The following is a 19,486-nucleotide window of genomic DNA, read 5'->3' on the forward strand; positions in this document are numbered from 1 at the left end:
GGAAAGTAATAGAAAGTAATATAATTGTATCAATAAATTGGCCAAAACTGTATTCAAATGTATGTGTGTTGATTTAAAAGTCTATACAAAGCAATGCTTTTGCATAAAATTGTGTTCTGAAAGAACCCAATTTTTTTTTTTTTTTTTTTTTTTGGCTGTGTTGGGTCTTCATTGATGTGCACAGGCTTTCTCTAGTTGTGGTAGGTGGGGGCTACTCTTCGTTGTGGTGCATGGGCTGCTTAGTGTGGTGGCTTCTCTTGTTGTGAAGCATGGGCTCTAGGCGCATGGACTTCAGTAGTTGCAGCACATGGGCTCAGTCGTTGTGGCACGTGGGCACTAGAGCACTCAGGCTTCAGTAGTTGTGGCGCACAGGCTTAGTTGCTCTGGGGCATGTGGGATCTTCCCGGACCAGGGATCGAATCCGTGTCCCTGCATTGGCAGGCGGATTCTTAACCACTGTGCCCCCAGGGAAGTCCCTGAAAGGACCCAAATTTAAACTTAATATTTAATCTTTAATCAACCTAAATGTACAACAGTAGAATAAACTAATTATGCTGTATGAATATCAAAAAATATTTTGTAGCCATTAAAAGATGTCCTGAAGTAATTTTTATGACCTGGGAAAATGTTAAATAAGAAAGTAGGATTAAAAACTAAATATATCTTAGAATCGAAAATATTTTATTGTCTGTGTGTGTGCCTGAATCTGAGAAAAAAAAACACCAAAATGTTAACAGAAGTTTTTCTGGGTGGTGGGATTATGGGTTCTTTTGCATTTTTTATTCTACTAAAAATTTCTAAATTTGCTGTAATGAACACGTACCATTATTATGAGTTTTTAAATGCCCAAGAATTTGTATGAAAACTTCTTGGTGTATATGAAGAAGATGTGTGTTATATAATATCTAAGTTCCCAGAAGAGGTCAAGTATTTCATGTATACATTGTTCCATTATTCATAATTACTAAGTCACCAAGACCCATCCTGGTAAAGGCAGCTGGACCATCCAAGGAAAGCCATTACAAGAGAACTTTGAGAAAAATAAACCTCATATAGGGGCTTGAAAACTCTTGTCACCATCATATAATGCTGCTTCCTTCTTTTCAGGAAGATATGAATAAAGGCTATGACTACAGTTTATTTAAAAAAATATTCTTAAGTCTCAATGTGTCTTCTGAAAAATCAAGTGCATATCTGAATTGAGAGCTGAGAACATCTGCACATCCCATTCTTAAGTCTCTTGTTTTTGAAGCCTGCTTGCTTACTCTTTTAATACATATTTCTTTACAAATGAATTGTAGAAACACTTTTTTTTTTACTTTTGTAAACCAAACAAGGCAAAAGAAAGTTGTAGCTGGATATAATCCAGGTCCATATTTTTGACTCAAGGGAGGCAGTAAAGTCATCAGATTCCCATCTTACCCTCATTGCGTTAGATTCCCTCTGCTAAAACACTGCCTTGTTTTTTTCCACAGGAACTTGGTGGGCTAAATTCCGTTGTTTGCAACCCATTTGCTAAGCATGTGATGCCAACTCTGAGGTCTAGGGTTATTTGTCCATCAAGAAATCCTAACTTTGGAAGAGAGCTGAGAAAGGTGAGAATAATATCTAGATTTTGTTAGACATTGTACTTAGAGAATAAGAGAAAGGAAATGTTTTTTTCTGAATACTGATTGTATACTATAATATCTGTGTCATTGTGAAGAAAGGGACAATCTTGCCCTGAGTGGGAAGGTATCATTAATTTTGTTCAATCCTAAAACAGCTTTGCAAGTTCTAGTATCTAGTATTCTGGAAGATGCTAGAAACCAAGGATATAGCAGGTAGGGCAAAACCTAGGAGAAATTCTAGAGAGCAGGTGATACTTAAGAGATATAATGTTTGATAAATGTTTGATACATAATATTTGAGAAATATTTAGTAAACAAATGAAGAGGTATTGGACTCATTGTGGTTCCTGGTGGTCATGCACTCAGTGTGGTCGCAGTATTTATTAGTAAAGCACTGACATAGTCCAAGTTCCAATCAGGTTGACTGAATTAAAGGCAAGGGTCCAGTCCACAGAGGATGCTGGAGTATTAGGCAGGGAAACTGACACAAAACCTCTTCCTTATTGACTCATCCACTGAGGAATGAAGATAAACACCAAAGGCTACACCTCAAAGGCAACTAGGGAACCATACCTCACCATATATAGTAAGACTTGGGTCACCAGTACATTTCCAGACCTGATGGACTCTGGCTCTCGTACTGGTAAGGACCCATCAGGATAAGAAAACACAGTTCAGGTCAAAGTTTGCTAATATAAACCTCTTGATATGGTTTAAACTATGTGCACCTCTCAGAAGCCAGAAAAAATAACTCTCGTGCTGAAATGCAGTTTTTTAGTTTTTCAACAAATGAATGGCAGAGCCCTTCAGATAAGTACATTTAGTTTATATATATAGCATATATATATCAGAATTTATTTTTATTCCTTTCAGAAAGAATAAAGATGCAGTCCTCTTTTTCTGTTTGTTTGTTCATCTAAATTTTCCCATGGCTTTGATCATTAGACATAGAAATAATGTTACAGAAATAACCATAACAATTGGAGGCCTCCTAGTGCAAGGCTACTCTCTGAATAGTTGTAAAACAGGTTTGGGAGTGGCATTCCCTTTTTCAGATGCTTGTCGATATAGTAGGATGGAAATATTTCCAACAGTTTTCTGGAGACTGAAAGAACTAAAATTTCTAAAAATGTTTAACTTAAATCAGCTGGATATTTAGGTGCTATAAAAACCTAACTTACTTTTCAATTTATAGAAAGATTGAAAGTTAGTATGTGGTGTCCTAACGCTTCTTATATGAGAATTTGTTCAAAAAGTACATTGCCTTTAGAAGATGAAGTCTTTAGGGGACAGTTTGTCATCTCTCATCATCTTCCTTGTGAAGCAGATCAAGACAAGGGAGTGTCATCCACATTGTAAACTTGGCAACACATATAAATCAATTATCTAATCTTATTACTACACAGTACAGAAATGATCCAAGTAGAAATAAGCACTAGCTTTACTTACTCATCTGCATTATAAGCTAATGAGATAATAAATTCAGCATATCAACAGAATTCCATTTTGTACGTCATAATAATATTTTTCATACAGATAACAGAAGTTTTTGTTTCACAGTGCTACTGCTGTAAGTTAAATTGATTCAATTTAATTAACAAGCATTTAGTCAGTGCCTACCCGTGCACAGCACTATTCTAGGCATACAAAAAAGAGTTAGAAGATATGATCCCTGCTCATAGGGAGTGTACAATCTGGATAGGAAAGATGATTCATGCATGTAAGACACAATTTTTAAAAATTACAAATTACAGGAAAATCAATAGAATAATAGACTTTAAGTTAAAGACATGAGAATCCAAAGGGAGCCTATCAAGAGAGCGACGTGATTGGGAATGGAAGCTAATCAGGAAAATTTGACCAGGGGAAGTAATCTTGAATTTGGTTTGATGGAAGTGATGAGCACATGGATTGGCAGAAGAACACAGTGCTCATTCTGTGGCCAGGAGAAGACTGAAAAGAGGAGAAACTCTAAGACAGGGTAATAAAAAAATCAGCAAGTCAATTGCAGAGAATGGCAGGCAAATTGGCTCAGCTGGGGTGGGGTGGAGACACTGAGTTAAGAGATAAAACTGAAGTCACAAAACAAAGCTGGCTGAAGGCATTGATTGTTACTAGTCAAAGTCAATTCAAACTTTAACTAAATAATAATGCTTAAACATAGGTATAAATTAAGGCACCCCCCCCCCCATAAAAGTATGTGTTTTCCTAACCTTAACAAAAAAGCAGAGAAAATATAGAATATTAGACTTTAAACTCAGGAGATAAGATCATTGGAGGTCATGATCAGACTGTGATGGAATAGTAATCACCTACGGTGTCATTTTTTTTTAACTCACAAAGTTAGGTTGTCTAAGACTCATATACCTCCTCACGGTGAGAGACCTTCAACCCAGTGTTGATCAGGCCCCTAATTCACTTAGGATTTTTCTTCTAAAAGGCCCATTCCTTTGCATATTGAACCCAGCAGCAAACAAAAAGGTTTTGGGTGTATATTTGTGGGGACCACGGATGGGGAGACAGAATGAAAAGGGAAAACATGATGTTAATTTCCAAAAACGTGAGTTAATGAATGATTACAATGAATACTTTATAAAGAAATTTCTGAACTTAGAAGAAAAAAGAGGGTGAAATATTCATGTTTCCAGGCTAAGAAAACTAAGGTAGAAGATATGTTTAAAATGAAAGTCCATATGAGTAAAAGGTTTTTAAATTAACCCAACAAGTAAGCCAGTAATCTGTACTCCTGTATCACACACACTTTTAAACTTAATTAGGTAAAGAAAATGTCAGAGGGATGGCTCAGGGGAGAAAGTGGTAGTGCCAGAACAAATCCTTAATTTAGAATAAGGTAGAAGAGACTTCTTTTTTAACTAGGACTCGTGATGCCTTGATTGACCATCTTGACTTTGATAATCCATCAGGTTTAAGACAGGGAAATAGCAACTCTTCATGTTTGTACTCTGGGCCTTCACGTAAGTCACTGCTTTTGAACAGCACGATGAGGAGTACTTCTGGGCCTCCAGAATATCCAAGAAAATTACTGGCCACCAGCAGCTGCAGCTGTTCAAAATAAACAAACAAACAAACAAACACACAGACAGACAGACAAAGAAGATAAAAGAGATAAGTGAAAACTTAGCTTTCAGAGTGCTTAATGGTTCTGAATGAGATGGCCTGAAATCTTTATCTCCCAAATGTGTTCTATGTTGCCATAATATTTACTGCCAAATATTTCTATATTTTACAAAATCCTCACAAATTCTAAAGACAGGAAAATAAAAGTGCGCTCTTTTTGTAATGTTTACTCATTCATTACTGCTTCTGCAATTAATATAGAAATTTGTTCCTCTCAACTTTTTCCAGTAAAAGAATCCCTCATTGTCCAGTAGATATTTAGTAGGTATTTATTGAGTGACTGATATAAAAAGTCCTGTATTAAGTCCTGAGAAAACAACTAGAAATAAGATATAGTCTTTGCCTTCGCAAAGGTTATACATATTTTTAACAAATTATGGGAAAATGTCAGATAAGTAGCATGCAATAACATATTATTTAAAACAATAAGGATAATAATATACCTTAGCTATAATTCAGATCTTAGAAGTCAGAAAATTTCATTCACTATTCTAAATACTAATTTGCTAATATTAAATTATAGTCCCAATCTAGAGCAAATACAAAATCGATGCCTATATGTGTGACATACATGCTTCCAACTATGTGATACCCACAAGAGACTCATTTCAGCTTTAAGGACACAGACTGAAAGTGAAGGGATGGAAAATGATATTTTATGCAGATGGAAATCAAAAGCAAGGATAGCTCTACTTATATCAGACAAAATAGATTTTAAGCCAAAAACTGTAACAAGAGACAAATAAGGTCATTATATAATGATTGAAGAAGACACAAATAAATAGAGAGATATTCTGGATTAAGGATTGGAAAAATTAACATTGTAAAGCTGTCCATACTGCCTAAAGCAATCTACAAACTCAGTGTAATTCATATCAAAATTCCAGTGGCATTTTTCTCAGTAATAGGAAAAAAAATCATAAAATTCATACAGAACCACAAAAGTCCCCAAATAACCAAAGCAATTTTGAGAAAGAACAAAGCTGGAAGCATCACACTTCCTCATTTCAAGTTTTATTACAAAGCTGTAGTAATTAAAACAGTATGGTATTTGCATTAAAAACACACAAAGATCAATAGAACAGAATAGAGAGCCCAGAAATAAGCACATGCATATATGATCAATTAATTTTTGACAAAACACCAAGAATATACAATGGGAAATGGTTAATCTCCTCAATAAATGATGGCAGTAAAACTGGATATCCACATGCAAAAGAATTAAATTTACACCATACACAAAAATCAACTCAAAATGAATAAAGACTTGAATATAAGACCTTCAAGCGTAAAACTCCTAGAAGAAAACTTAGAGGAAAATCTCCTTGACATTTATCCTGGCAATGATTTTTTGGATTTGACACCAATAGCAAAGGCAGCAAAAGCAAAAAGAAACAAATGGGACTACATTAAACCAAAAAGCTTCTGTACAGCAAAGGAAACCATAAATAAAATGAACAGGCAACATACAGAATGGAAGAAAATATTTGCAAACCACATATCTGATAAGGGGTTAAAATCCAGAATACATAAGGAACTTATATAGCTCAATAGCAAAATAATAATAATCCAATTTAAAAATGGGCAAAGGATCTGAATAGACATTTTTCCAGAGAAGCCATGCAGATGGCCAATAGGTTCATGAAAAGGTGCTTAACATCACTAGCCATCAGGAAAACACAAATCAAAATCACGATGAGGTATCACCTTACACATGTTAAAATGTCTATTATTAAAAAGGCAAGGGACTTCCCTGGTAGTACAGTGGTTAAGAATCTGCCTTCCAATGCAGGGGACATAGGTTCAAACCCTGGTCCAGGAGGATTCCACATGCCACGGAGCAACTAAGCCTGTGCACCACAACTACTGAGCCTGTGCTCTAGAGCCCGCAAGCCACAACTACTGAGCCCACATGCTGCAACTACTGAAGCTGGTGTGTCTAGAGCCTATGCTCCACAAGAGAAGTCATAGCAATGAGAAGGCTGTGCACTACAACAAAGAGTATGCCCTGTTCACTGCAACTAGAGAAAGCCTGCGCACAGCAACGGAGACCCAAGGCAGCCAATAAATAAATTAATTAATTTAAAAAAAAAAAAAAGCAAGAGATGGCAAATGCTGATGAAGATGGGAAGAAAAAGAAACCCTTGTACACTGTGGATGGGAATATAAATTGGTGCAGTCACAATGGAAAACTATGGAGGTTCTGAAAGAAATTGAAAACAGAACTACCACGTGATCCAGCAATCCCACTTCTGGATTGATATCCAAAGGAAATGAAATCATTCATTTGTGTTCCTGTTTTCGTTGCAGCATTATTCATAATAGCCAAGGTATGGAAACAACCTAAGTATCCATCTATGGATGAATGGATAAAGAAGATGTGGTGTGTTTGTATACACACACACACGCACTACAGAATATTATTCAGCCTTATAAAAGAAAGAAATACTACCATTTGTGACAATATGGACAAACCAGACAGAGAAAGATACATCATGGTATCACTTATATGTGGAAACTTTAAAGAAAAATAGTGGAAACTTTAAAGAAAAATGGTGGAACTAATAGAAACAAAGAGTAGAATGAAGGTTGCCAGAGACACGAGGTTGGGGAAATTGGGACAGCTTACTAAAAGAATACAAAAACTTTCAGCTATAAGGTGAAATGTCTGAGGATCTAAAGTACAACATGGTGACTATAGTTGGTGACACTGTATTGTACAACTGAAATGTGCTAAAAGAGTAGAACTTACGTATTCTCACACACACACAAAAAGGGTATGTGAGGTGATGGATGTGTTAATTAACTGGTGCTGGGAATCCTTTCATAATGTATGCGTATATCAAACTATCACATTGTACACTTTAAATGTGTTACAAGTTTGTCAATTATACCTCAATAGAGCTGAAAAAAAAATTTAATGCAGTTAAGAAACAAGTAGCTTAATGACAAAAAAAATAACCACAACAAACTAAGACAAATATAATCCAAGAACACGGCATTGGAAGTTGCTGCATCCACTTTTGCAGCCATAAAGGTTGGCCAGCATAAAAGGAGTGCAGTGTTGAAAGAACCACAGAGCAATGGGGCTCAGTCCCAATTGCTTCTAAACCTGGGGTAAAATGGGACAGGAAGATTTATATACCACTCTCCTGTTCATTTGTATGAATACATTTTTCTACTTAAGCAAATTTGGGTTGAGTTTTTTAAATTATTATTATTATTACTTACAGGGGGAAAAAAAGCCCTACTGATATAAAGAGTTTTAGAGTTAGGGATGAGGGAAGAGTTGGAAAAGATTTTCATTGAATTTCTTAGGCATCACTTTTCCGTGTAGAAAGCAAAACATATCAGTAATTTTGGCAAATAGGAGTATGCCTTATTCTAATAGTTTAAAAATTAAAGAGGTTAAAAAGTAAGAGAGGTTAATGAACTAGAGAAGGCCCTGGGAAATCAACAGTGATGAGACCAGAGGATACTATTATTATCTTCACAGTGTATCCATCTACGTATAAAAACAGTCAAAATGGGCAGGAGAGATTATGTATCTGTATCTGCTATTTGTATGTCTACAGATATGGTTGTTTTCTTCATCTTCTGTCAGTTTTCAAGATCCCTTTTCTATCACTACTGCTACTTTTATATTCCTGCATTTTTCTTTCTCTTTTCTTTCTCCCACTGGAAAACAACCAAACCCCCTGGATATGATGCTTGAAAAGGGCTGAAAAGGTGGACAGTAAAGAATATGGGGTGACTTGCTGGGACAATAATCCCCTTTTGCATCAAATGCCCCATTTTGTGAGGAAAAAATTGGAAGAGCGTAGTGTTTATAGGGGGAAAGAATGTAAACATAGTGTAACTCAAACCTGCTCGTGCAGCTGCCATTTTCTTGTTTCGTATTTTGTTCTCCAAAGCTTGCTACACAATAAAAAATAGTAGAGAAGAAGAACATGAGGTTTCCTGGTGTTTTCTACTACTTGACGTTAATAAAGACAAATATTTCTCTGAAATAAATTGTATCCTACCTGTTTCATCTTCTTTTTTAGATCCAGATTTGCTGCCTTCTGGCCCTTTGCAGTAGCATTAAGATAATAGATGGTCAAACTAAATTTTAAAACATAAAATAAAATTTGTATTTTTCAATTCCTCAAGATTCTTCTTAAATTTACATTAACTATATCATAGAATATTGGCACTGGAGTAACTTTAAGGTTTTTCTACTCTGAACCTCTATTTTGTAGATAAAAGACTGAAGTACAGAGAGGTGAAGAAAACACGTTCAGAATTACACAGCGACTAGGGTGGACCTGGGAAGTTGGACGCCAAGACTCCTCCACAGTCCAGGGCTCTGTCTGCTATAACTCACTGCCTGATTTTAGCTTCTTCTTGGAAGTGTATTAACATCACTTTAAATTACAATTGAAAACAGCATTTCAAATCGATACCAATGGCATCGGAGAGAACAGAAAATCTCTTGAAGCTTAAGGAACGTGTAGAGTAAAAAAAACCTGACTTTCCACTTTAAATTCCCTCCTTTGGCTTTTACAGCTAAGACTATAATCCTCATAGGCATAGTTAATTAACATGGCTTTTTTTATCCATAGGATGTTTTGTGTGCATTTCTCTCTCCTTCAAAAGAAAATGTTTCATAAAAGAATAGTCTTGGCATTTAAGTGACATTTACATTTCTAAAAAGAGCAAACTCCTGCCAAACATATTTGTAAAAATAAACATGTTTATCTTCACTTAAAGCAAAACAAACAAAGAAAAAATGCAGTTAAAAAAAAAGGTAACTGGCATTGCCCTTTATTGCAAATAACTGGTTACTGAACACATTTCCTCTACTCACCAACGTTCTGGATCATAACCTTTATGAGCCATCTGCTGCTAGCAACACAGTTATTGATATAGTTTCCACTGGGTTTATTTCTTATACAAGTGATGGGAGTTTGAATGAAATTACATACATGAAAGCATCTGGTGTAATATCTGGCATGAAGTAGGTGCTCAATAAATTTGTGTGTCTGCATATTATAAGGGTTTTCTTAGAAAAGTGCCTGGATTTGGAGGAAGAACTCAAGGACCTCACAAGTCATTTGCAATTCTGTAATTCTCCATTTATCCATCACTTTTTTCTACCTTGGGATGCACCTTCAATGAGTATTCTTCATAGATCATTTTTAGGCTCCAAAGGAATGAAACCACCTGCAGAGAACTAGCTCAAACTCTACTCAGTTACCCAGAAACCATCCAAGCTGATTTAGTATGATTCATTGGGGAAATTGAAAATGTTGTTAACATTCTCTAATTATGGGTAATAAAAATCCATAAAGTGTTGAAGATGAGACCTCAGTACCTGAAAAATCCAATCAGTTATAAACTGAAATTCGGGTTTTAAATCAGAACGTCAGAACTAAAATCAACGTTGCAGGACATCTATTTGACCTTACAACCTGCCAGTTTCCCTCTAGACAGTCTATATATCAGGGGTTGGCAAACTATGGTCTCTGGGGCAAATCTGACTCCCAGCCTGTTACGTATGGCCCATGAACTAAGATTGGTTTTTACATTTAAAAATAGTTACATAAGTACTTACATAATATCCTCAGTTTTGCCTCTTGGACCACAGAACCTAAAGTATCTACTCTACGGCCCTGTAAGGAAAAGTGTGCTCACCCTGGGTGTAGACCATCTCTGACAAGTGGCTTCCAGTTCTTCTGAGTGTTTCCACTCAGGCTGAGCTCAGTGTTTGGTGCTGTAAATGAGTAGGGGTAAATAAGAGGTGGGAAATAAGAAGACCTGGGTTTGGATTTACTTATTAGCCATTTGATTTGGGGCAGACATTCCATGTGCTTTCAATAATATGATTAATGAGGCCAACTTCTTAAGGTTATTGTGGAAATTAAATGAGTTAATGTATGGACTGTGCCTGGAACAAAGGCAGTGTTCTTTCCTCTTCCATACCCCTGAGGCAGCTTATTAAATCTTTAATTAGTGGCATTAGAACAATGTTGCTCCTTTGCTTAAAAATAACTCTACCAATAAGTTAAGAATATAGTTGTAAAAATCTGACATTAAGTTTTGCGTGTGTGTGTGTTTTAAAACAAGACCTCCTATTTACCACTAAAGGGCCTTGACTCTTAAAAGCCATGCTCTCCGAAGCTGCTATATCATAAAAACTCGGAGAAGGAAAATCACTTCAAGGGCCATCTGGTGAAACATGCTGCATCCAGCAAGTTATTTTCTAATACATCTGCACCAGAGATTTACTATCAGATTCTTAATGCCACCCCATGATCAAGGTTCTCTAATACATAAGATAATCTCTTTTACTATTTAATTATCCCTATGGGCTATTAGCTCTCCCTCAAAGAAGGCATATGCTGTAAAGGGGTGAGTGTTGGATTTACTGTTAAAGCCCTGTTATTACCATTTTGCTGTATTCTCACCTAGGGAAAAATCACTTCCCTCCTCTTAAGTCAGTTTCTTAATTTATAAACTTGGAGATGACCTCACTGATGTGGCCTGTGACCACAGCCTTCGCAGAGATGATCCTGAACCCAATTCATGTACTTAAACCACTGAGAGTTCTCTCTCTGAGATTCCTAGTTTTACCTTTATTTAAACAAAGCCAACCCTTTGTGTCAGCTTTGTTCCACTAGAGTGTCCATGAAGGTGGCTTCATACTTGCCCTCCTTGATTGCGAGCAGTAGCAGTTCCAGACTTACTTAGGAGGGCCTTGGGGTTTGAAAGGAAGGGGTGGAGCACTTTTTGTAGCTCTTCCATAGGAAGCATATTTTTTTGTTTAGAAGTTAAGTTTATCTGTGGTGGCCAAGAGTCACAAACCAATGGAAGTAATATGGGAACAAAAGCCCCTCTCACGTTCCTCTTTGGATATCATCTCTGAGTTTGAAACGATAGACTAAGTGACCTTTCCCAGACCCTTCTGGTCCTCTGATTCTGTTATCATGGGCAGACACAGTTATTGATGGCCTTCTAGGAACAAGGACAGGGTAATTTTTAAGACTCCTTAAGCCTTTAGCCCTGAAATACAGCCTATAGGGCCCTCAAGGGGAATATTAACTTAGAGGCTCATCATTTCTGTGTGTTCACAGCCATCTGCTTTATGGAAAAAGAGGTGGGGGTCGGGGGTGGGGAGGAAGCTTGATGTGCTGATTAGATTTAGCATTTATGTCTCCCTTGCTTTAGCTGTTTACTCTGATAATTATTTCAGTTACTTGGGAACAAATCTTATAATCCTAGGAGGGCAAAGACAGATGCAGATGGCTGTGAATTACATGCAATAGGATCAGAATATGGCTCATGAATTTTAGCCTCTCACCACGGTGTCATCAGTGCCGAATCTGGTTAGGTTACAGCACAACCTCTGAGGAGAATGAGAGAGTTGAAAATGCTGAAACTTAAAAGGAGCAGAAAGAACATTACAAAGCCTCTTTCTATGAGGAGGGAAAGCACATACACCATAACCAAAACAACAGCAATAACTAGTCCAGGATTAGAAAGCTGTCTCAAGATCTTTGCCATCCAGCTTGGAAAATCATGCTCCAGCGTTTCTCCAATGACTTCAAACATCCTATTTTTGCCACTGCAAAAAAAAAAAAAAAGAGAGAGGGAGAGAAGTTATTTAAAACAGATGTAAAAACCATGGTTACAGCAAGAAAACTAGAAATCTTCCTCAAATACTGCCTAAGTCCTCTTTCAGGTTAAAAATTTGATGTTAACTACAACTCCTGATACTTCGACCTCATATTGTCAACATATGGATGAGATATGAGAAATGTTATGCCAATGCAAACACACAGACAAAGCAGTTGGGGAAATTAACCACAGCATTAGGAGATTTTTTTAAAATTTTTTATTGGAGTATAGTTGACTTACAATGTTGTGTTAGTTTCAGGTGTACTGCAAAGTGAATCAGTTATACATATACATAGAGCCACTCTTTTTTAGATTCTTTTCCCATATAGGTCATTATGGAGTATTGAGTAGAGTTCCCTGTGATATACAGTAGGTCCTTATTAGTTATCTATTTTGTATATAGCATATGTCAATCCCAATCTCCCAATTTATCCCTCCCCCCAGGAGAAGATTTTTTAAAGCTATATTTCTAAGATTTGGGTTACTTGGGAACAAATATATTATATAAAATATAAATATATATTACATATATATGAAAATATATTTTATAAATAGCTCATAAGGCTACCCCTCAGCCAGCTGTTCTTGTAGGAGAACACTTTCTTTGGGCTGATCAAATAGTGTGCTCATTTTTTTTAATTAGCCTTGGAAATGAGCATAAGGAATAGTTTAACAGAATAAAATCCACAAATAATCCAATATCTCTGTCTATGTTATAGCTTATATCTCATTTTCCACCAGGCCTCTTTCATCTGAGCTATTAATAGGTAACTGTACTGAATGCTGACTCCTTTCTCTCTCAGTTTTTCTTTTGGGTAGGCCCTAATGAATACCAGCTCAGTCTCACTGCTAAGAACAGAAAATGGGAAGAGAAAAAAAATAAGCCTAAAAAACAGAGGTCCTTAGTGGGTTTGTTTTCAGCCCCTATAAACTAGAGAAATGAGAGCAGGATGTCTGTTTTAACTTATTTATAATATTAAGAATTATAAAGTAATATCCATCACATCAAATTATTTTTCTATATATGCATATTAATTCTATTATAAAAAGATGTAATTTTCAGAAAAGATATTGGATTTTTTTTTTTTTTTGGGGGGGTACACCAGGTTCAGATATTGGATTTTTTTATCAGCAAATTGTATGTATCATGAGAATAAAGGTTGGCATAACATTGAGTAAAATATTTTGGTTTTGGTTTTGTTTTTTGACCTTTATATATTCTTAACTACTAAATAAACATGACCTACAAGTTCCAGATCGGATTTTTTTCTCTCCTGATCTAACTCAGAGTATCTTTCAGCAGATTGCGAATGACTTCAAATATCTTGTCAGGAGTCACTGGACTACAGAGGTATAAATTTTGCTTCACAAATTACAGAGCTACACACTAATTAGCAAGTCCTATGATACATAAGGGGGAATGAAGCTTATTGACAATTTAAGATTATATCAACTAATCCAGTAAGGTTTCTTCTTCCTCATCCATTCTAGCTGACCATGCTTCACCTTGGCATATGGAATACGGCCAGAGTGAGGAGACAGGCAAGGAGGACGAGAGAAGATAAGAGAAGATAATCCACCCCCCCAACCCCAGCCTCTAGGGTTGTGACTAATATGTCAGAATGGGGGAACTGGAATTTTACAAAATCGTCCCTACCCACAAAGGTCTTCTTTGCATTCAATGTATAAGAAATGTGAAGTTATTAGCATCTTTGGGGATTCCTGGGTGCCTTTTAGAGGTCAGTTCTCTTACCAGGAGTCCAGATCTTTTATTATACACAAATTATAGAAGCATCTACAAATACTGCCAGTCCCTTTTTCTGACAGGTAAACCAAGTATTCCACTTTATCATATTGCCAGAAGTCCCTTCTAGTCTGTTGTGACAATATAGCCAAGTGAAATGCTACTGAACTTAATCTATAGCTCTCTTGGGCATAGCTCCATCCACCCTAGATTAGAATAGTCTATGTCTGTCTCTTCTGCCAGATGGAAAGGTCCACCTGACCAGAATCGACGCCCAATATACCCCTACATCTCCTCTAGTGCTTGGTGCACAATAAACAGTCATTCTTCATTCATTAATTCAAATTGCTGGCCAACACTCTACTGTATTTGGACTGAAAGAGATGAAAATATTCTGTCCCCAACCTCTAGAAGTCAGCTACACTATTAAGAAAATTCAACACATCAATTGAATAATGTAATAGCAGTTTCATGATATAATATAAACCTGTACATATTATATGATCTCAGTTATTTTTGAAGTCTGCATAAAAAGAAAACCAGAATACAAAATGTCAAAATATTGAGAGTTGTTATTCAGGTCTTTGGGGTTATGGGTAGTGTTTATTTTTATGTGAAAATGTTTCTATAATTTCCAGGTTTTCTAGGATAAACACATATTACCTTTGCAGTTAGATGAAAATACATAAAGTTGTAATTACCATAATGTTAGCAGGGAGGTGTGTTAGAACCTAGAGAACTATAAATTGTTCAGAATTATTAGTGAGGAAGCTGGGGGAGAAACATCGAGTGTGAGGAAATGTGGTAGAGCAATTAGAAGAAATTGCTTCATTTAGACACCGAAGAAATAGTTCTTTAATTGGCAAACTGTTAAGGTAAATCCACTTAATAGCCTATTGGAATAATTTCCTGGAAAATTCACTCTCTCTAGCCAGTTCTTATGAAACCAGAACAAACTAGACTATATCACCAAATTGCTTTGTAGAATGGGTCTTCTAAGCTATTGTAGCCACCTTATCTGAAACATAACTGTATCTGGGAGAGATTGGCCATTACTGTGGTATCTCCATTAACCTACCTCAAATGCATGTTTACCAATTTGCTGCTCACCCAGGTGCCAAGTAGGGTCAAACACCCTTCACTAGGCAGGCTGGGCAAACCACCTCAAACTCAGGGTCCCTAAGGATGGCAAGCCATGATAATACATGCTTTCTTACTTCACTACAAAGGCAGGACAATGCTTTAAACTTTAAAATCCCCCTTTCCCAATACTCTCCTGAAAAAACTTAAATTCCCTTGATCTCAAAATAGTGATATACATGCTGTTAATTTGCCAAAGTTTGCCAATTAGGAAACAGTTGGTCAAAATCAGATACTATGCCTTAGATACAAACTAATTTTTATTCATTAAAATAGTAACTCAGTGTGATTTAAAGAGAGGCAAAGGAGTTAGGGTTCAAAAAGCTAAAATTGGGCGGTCATTGTTCGTGACTACCTCATTGATATTTTTAATGTTAATGGCCCTTTGTTACCGCCACCCAGCTCTGTGTTGACCTTGTGGGGTTTCCCTGGCAGACAGCTAAGTTTCTTTGATATGTTTTTCTGAGAAGGATCTACTTCCAATTAAAATGTTAAAAACACATCTAAAGCTTATCCTGGATATTTAGTTATGTGGGTAATTTGCAATTAACTAAAGTCTTTATATGACTAATCACTTGAACTTTGTACCCTGAGCTTTATTAGGACCAACTGCTCTTTCAAAACTGCAGTTTCATGTTTAGCCTCCAGATGTCACTGACTGCATTATTTATTTCAGCCCACTTGGGTGGGGTGGGGGAACAGGACTTGTCAACTTCAGCTTCCTGAATATGTATGATAGAACGCCAGCTGTTTTTGCTCGATCAGTAGGCTTAACATTTTCTTTCTTTCTTTCCCAGTAAAGCAGTAATAACAGACTATTATTAGAATGAAAATGCCTCTTTTACACTTAAGTCTGTGGGCAAGGAAACTTTTGACTTCAATAACTTGTGTCTGACAGCATGAAGGAGAAATTATATATGTCCATTACTGCATCATGCTTGTCATTCACGTGGCTTTTCATATTCATGTTTCCTCAATGACGAGTAGAAATAACTCAAATGCACGCTGATCAGCGACTCAACATGCAGAGATTCTTGGGGGGCGGGACTTGTGGTAGAGCGAAATCTCAATCTTCCAGATATGAAAACTTCACTTTCTTGGTAAGTGTCACAGAAAGAACTCTGTCATAGAGAACTGTAGAGAAGTACATTTCTAAGTTAGATCAAAGGGACTTCTTGACTCTTTATTACTGACTTGAGTGATTTATCCTTGTTATTTGAGGATAATATATATGAGGAACATCCTTAATTTTTTAGTAGCATGTAGAATTTGGATTATAAATTATGTGACCCTCTTTATATCCATTATTATCTAATAATGACCCCATTTCCTAGGTAGCTTATGGAGTAATCTTTCTTTTTCCTTTCTTTCTCCTCTTTCTCCTTCCTTCCTTCCTTCCTCTCTTCCTCTCCCCACCCCCTCTGCCTCCCTCCCTCCCCTCCTTTCTTCCTTCCTTCCTTTCTCTTTTATTTTTTCAGTTAGGTGCTTCACGTGAGAAGTAGCAGTAGCTACCAATGTCTGAATGATGTGACCTACCATCAGGAAAATATTCACATCCAGACTAGTGTAATCAAACCTTGCTCTTTGCTATCTCCTTGTATGGAAATAGCTTAGATTCATTGTACATATTTTACTTGGGCAGAGCCTGGAGCAGTTAAATTATTTTCCCTTTTATGATTGCCAAATGGGAAAATAGATGGATCTTGCTTAAGAATTTCCATGTCACATAATGAGCCTGAATACCCAAAAGATCTCATTGCTACAGACCAAAATGTCATTGTTTGGGGGAAAAAAAAAAAAACCAGCTTATACAATGAGTGACCATTCCCATCTCCACCCCTGAAAGAAAACTATTCCCAAAAGGAATTGCAAGGGCAAGAACCTGAAGGGCCCACAATCAAACGACGGCGGGAGGGACACGATCATGTAGAGCACAGGCATGGTGGACAGGAAGAGGATGAGCAAGAGCATCCCCAGGTAGAAGTTATTTGATCTGGAAGCCTTGAAGACCCTGGCCTCAGGAACGTTGCAACACATCACAGCCCAGCACTGGAAGTACATGGACGTGTGGAGCCGAAGGATATTGATGCCTGGGAGGCTGGGAGCGAAAAAGGAGCCCATCCTGGAAAGAAAAACAGAGCTATGCTCGTCATGGAGCTTCACTCCGTAACAAAGTCACCGTGCCTGTTTATTTTATATCATGCTTATTTGCCAGCTGCAGAAAAATGTGTTGCCACTTTCACTCACATAAACCCTTAATGTTAATGAACTTAACTAATCTACTTCCAACTCCTACATACATTTTACCATCTTTCCCATTATTGCAGGTATTGTGTACATAAGTCTTGCACAGAAACTATGCTGGTCACTAACTATATCCACTTATCATTAATAAATTTAAACTACAACAGACCAAACAATATATTACATTTGTTTTACTTCTCTCTTCTACTTCCAAAAAAAATTTACTTTTCCCTAATATTCATATTATTGATTAATATACCTAAAAATTTAGCTTTAAAAAAAAACTCCTGAAAAAAATTTTAAAAATTAAAAAATAAAAATTTAGCTTTTATATAATTAACCCTTAAAACCACCCATTATATTCAAATAAATTGCACATGTGCATTAATTATTTTGTCATGGCTAGTTAAGTTTTATATATGAAAGAGAAAAAGTTAAACTAAGTTTTTCTTATGTTATTTTCTATTTGTGGTTGTTATGGTATTTTAGAACTGATGGGAATTGTGTATTTGTGCCTAATAAGATACTGTGTTTTGTTGATATTCACTTGTAAGCATTAATGTGTTTTCGAGATAAAAATCTGACACATCCATTTAATTTAGTTTATCTGTTTACTTCTTACTTTAGCTTGTCCTAGAAATCTACTGATCTGTACATGTGATTTTTAAAAAGCATTTTCAAATGCCACTTTTAAACAGGAATCATTTGCATGAGGTCACTCTTACTTGAAGGCTTCAGTGGTTATTTCAACAAAATAAGTTTCAATTTTCTTTGAGAAGAAAATCCTTTAGCACCATAAAGCCACATTAATGGCAACTTATTAATCGCAAACCCGAAGAGGATAAATGAACACTTATCTCAGAAGTATAAGCAGAGTCCTATCTTTTAAACTGTCCCAAATACAATAAAACCTTCAGCAATTCTAGTTAGGGTTTGCGTGTTATATTTCCTGGTTATGTAGAATAATTGTTTTAATCAATCCAATGTAAATTTGGCATATTATGGAGGGCAGGAGGGTTGAGTCAGATGAATAAGTTAGTTTCTGTTACAACTGAACTTGTGCAAACCAATGTTAAACGATTTCATTGAAAAGTGGGATCTTGCCACAGTTTGGGTTGTCTTGATGATAGGGTTCCATTCAACAGATCCGAAAAATGTTTTAACATATTGAATTGACCAGAGACTTTGTAGAAAGTTAAACAGTTTTAAAAAATGGCATGGACTTTGGGTGATGATGATTTGGCCATGCAGGTTCATCAGTTGTAACAAGTGTACAGCGTGGTGGAAGATGTCAGCAGAGGCTGTGCATGGGTGGGGGCAGGGGGTAGATGGGAACTCTGTAATTCCCACTCAAGTTTTCTGTAAACCTAAAACTTCTCTAAGATATAAAGTTCATTAATTTTTTTAAAAATGAGGATAAACTTTGGAACAACACTGTATATCTTGGTTACAGGATAGCAAGAGAGAACCTGGAACCCCAGAAACGTGAGCAAGTGAATGACAGTCCCAGCTGAGGAGTCAGAATTACAAAGAATTAGATTCTATTCCCAGATGTCGATGTTCATAATGCAGCATGCTGGCGGATGACTGTGCTTGCCCCCCTCTAGAAGTCAGGCTGGGCCACGTGACTTGTTTGGCCAGTAAAATAGAGATAAAAATGAAGTGTCTCACTACTGGGTGAAAACTTTAATAGCACTGTAGGGTTTTTTGTTCTCTTCTCTCTCTGCTGCTCTGACCAGTGATGGTCCAGATGGATCCTATTCTATCACAGCCTATGACTCCGCAGTGAGAGTAACTCATAGGAGCAGAGTCCTTTACTAACCCACATTGGACATATGGAGTAAACAAGACATAAACTTTTCCTTTTCTAAGCCACTAAGATTTGGGGGTTGTATTTAACTGCTACACAGCCTAGTCTATCCTAAGACACAATCTTGCACATAATTCAAGA

At 36.6% G+C, this 19,486-nt stretch overlaps 1 protein-coding gene across 1 annotated transcript in view; it reads right to left on the bottom strand.

Moving 5' to 3' along the window:
* Positions 1-4,650: 4,650 nt before the first annotated feature.
* Positions 4,651-19,486, bottom strand: part of TMC1 (transmembrane channel like 1) — a 127,168-nt gene continuing 112,332 nt past the window's right edge. The window contains exons 16-20 of the mRNA XM_057722167.1: positions 17,174-17,413; positions 12,229-12,354; positions 8,774-8,852; positions 8,615-8,666; positions 4,651-4,673 (exon numbers count right to left, since the gene is read on the bottom strand). Coding sequence (XP_057578150.1) covers positions 4,651-4,673; positions 8,615-8,666; positions 8,774-8,852; positions 12,229-12,354; positions 17,174-17,413 — 520 coding nt within the window. The remainder of the gene's footprint in view (positions 4,674-8,614; positions 8,667-8,773; positions 8,853-12,228; positions 12,355-17,173; positions 17,414-19,486) is intronic.

This window comes from Hippopotamus amphibius, chromosome 2 (genome assembly GCF_030028045.1).
Source record: "Hippopotamus amphibius kiboko isolate mHipAmp2 chromosome 2, mHipAmp2.hap2, whole genome shotgun sequence".
NCBI classification, from domain to species: Eukaryota; Metazoa; Chordata; class Mammalia; order Artiodactyla; family Hippopotamidae; genus Hippopotamus; species Hippopotamus amphibius.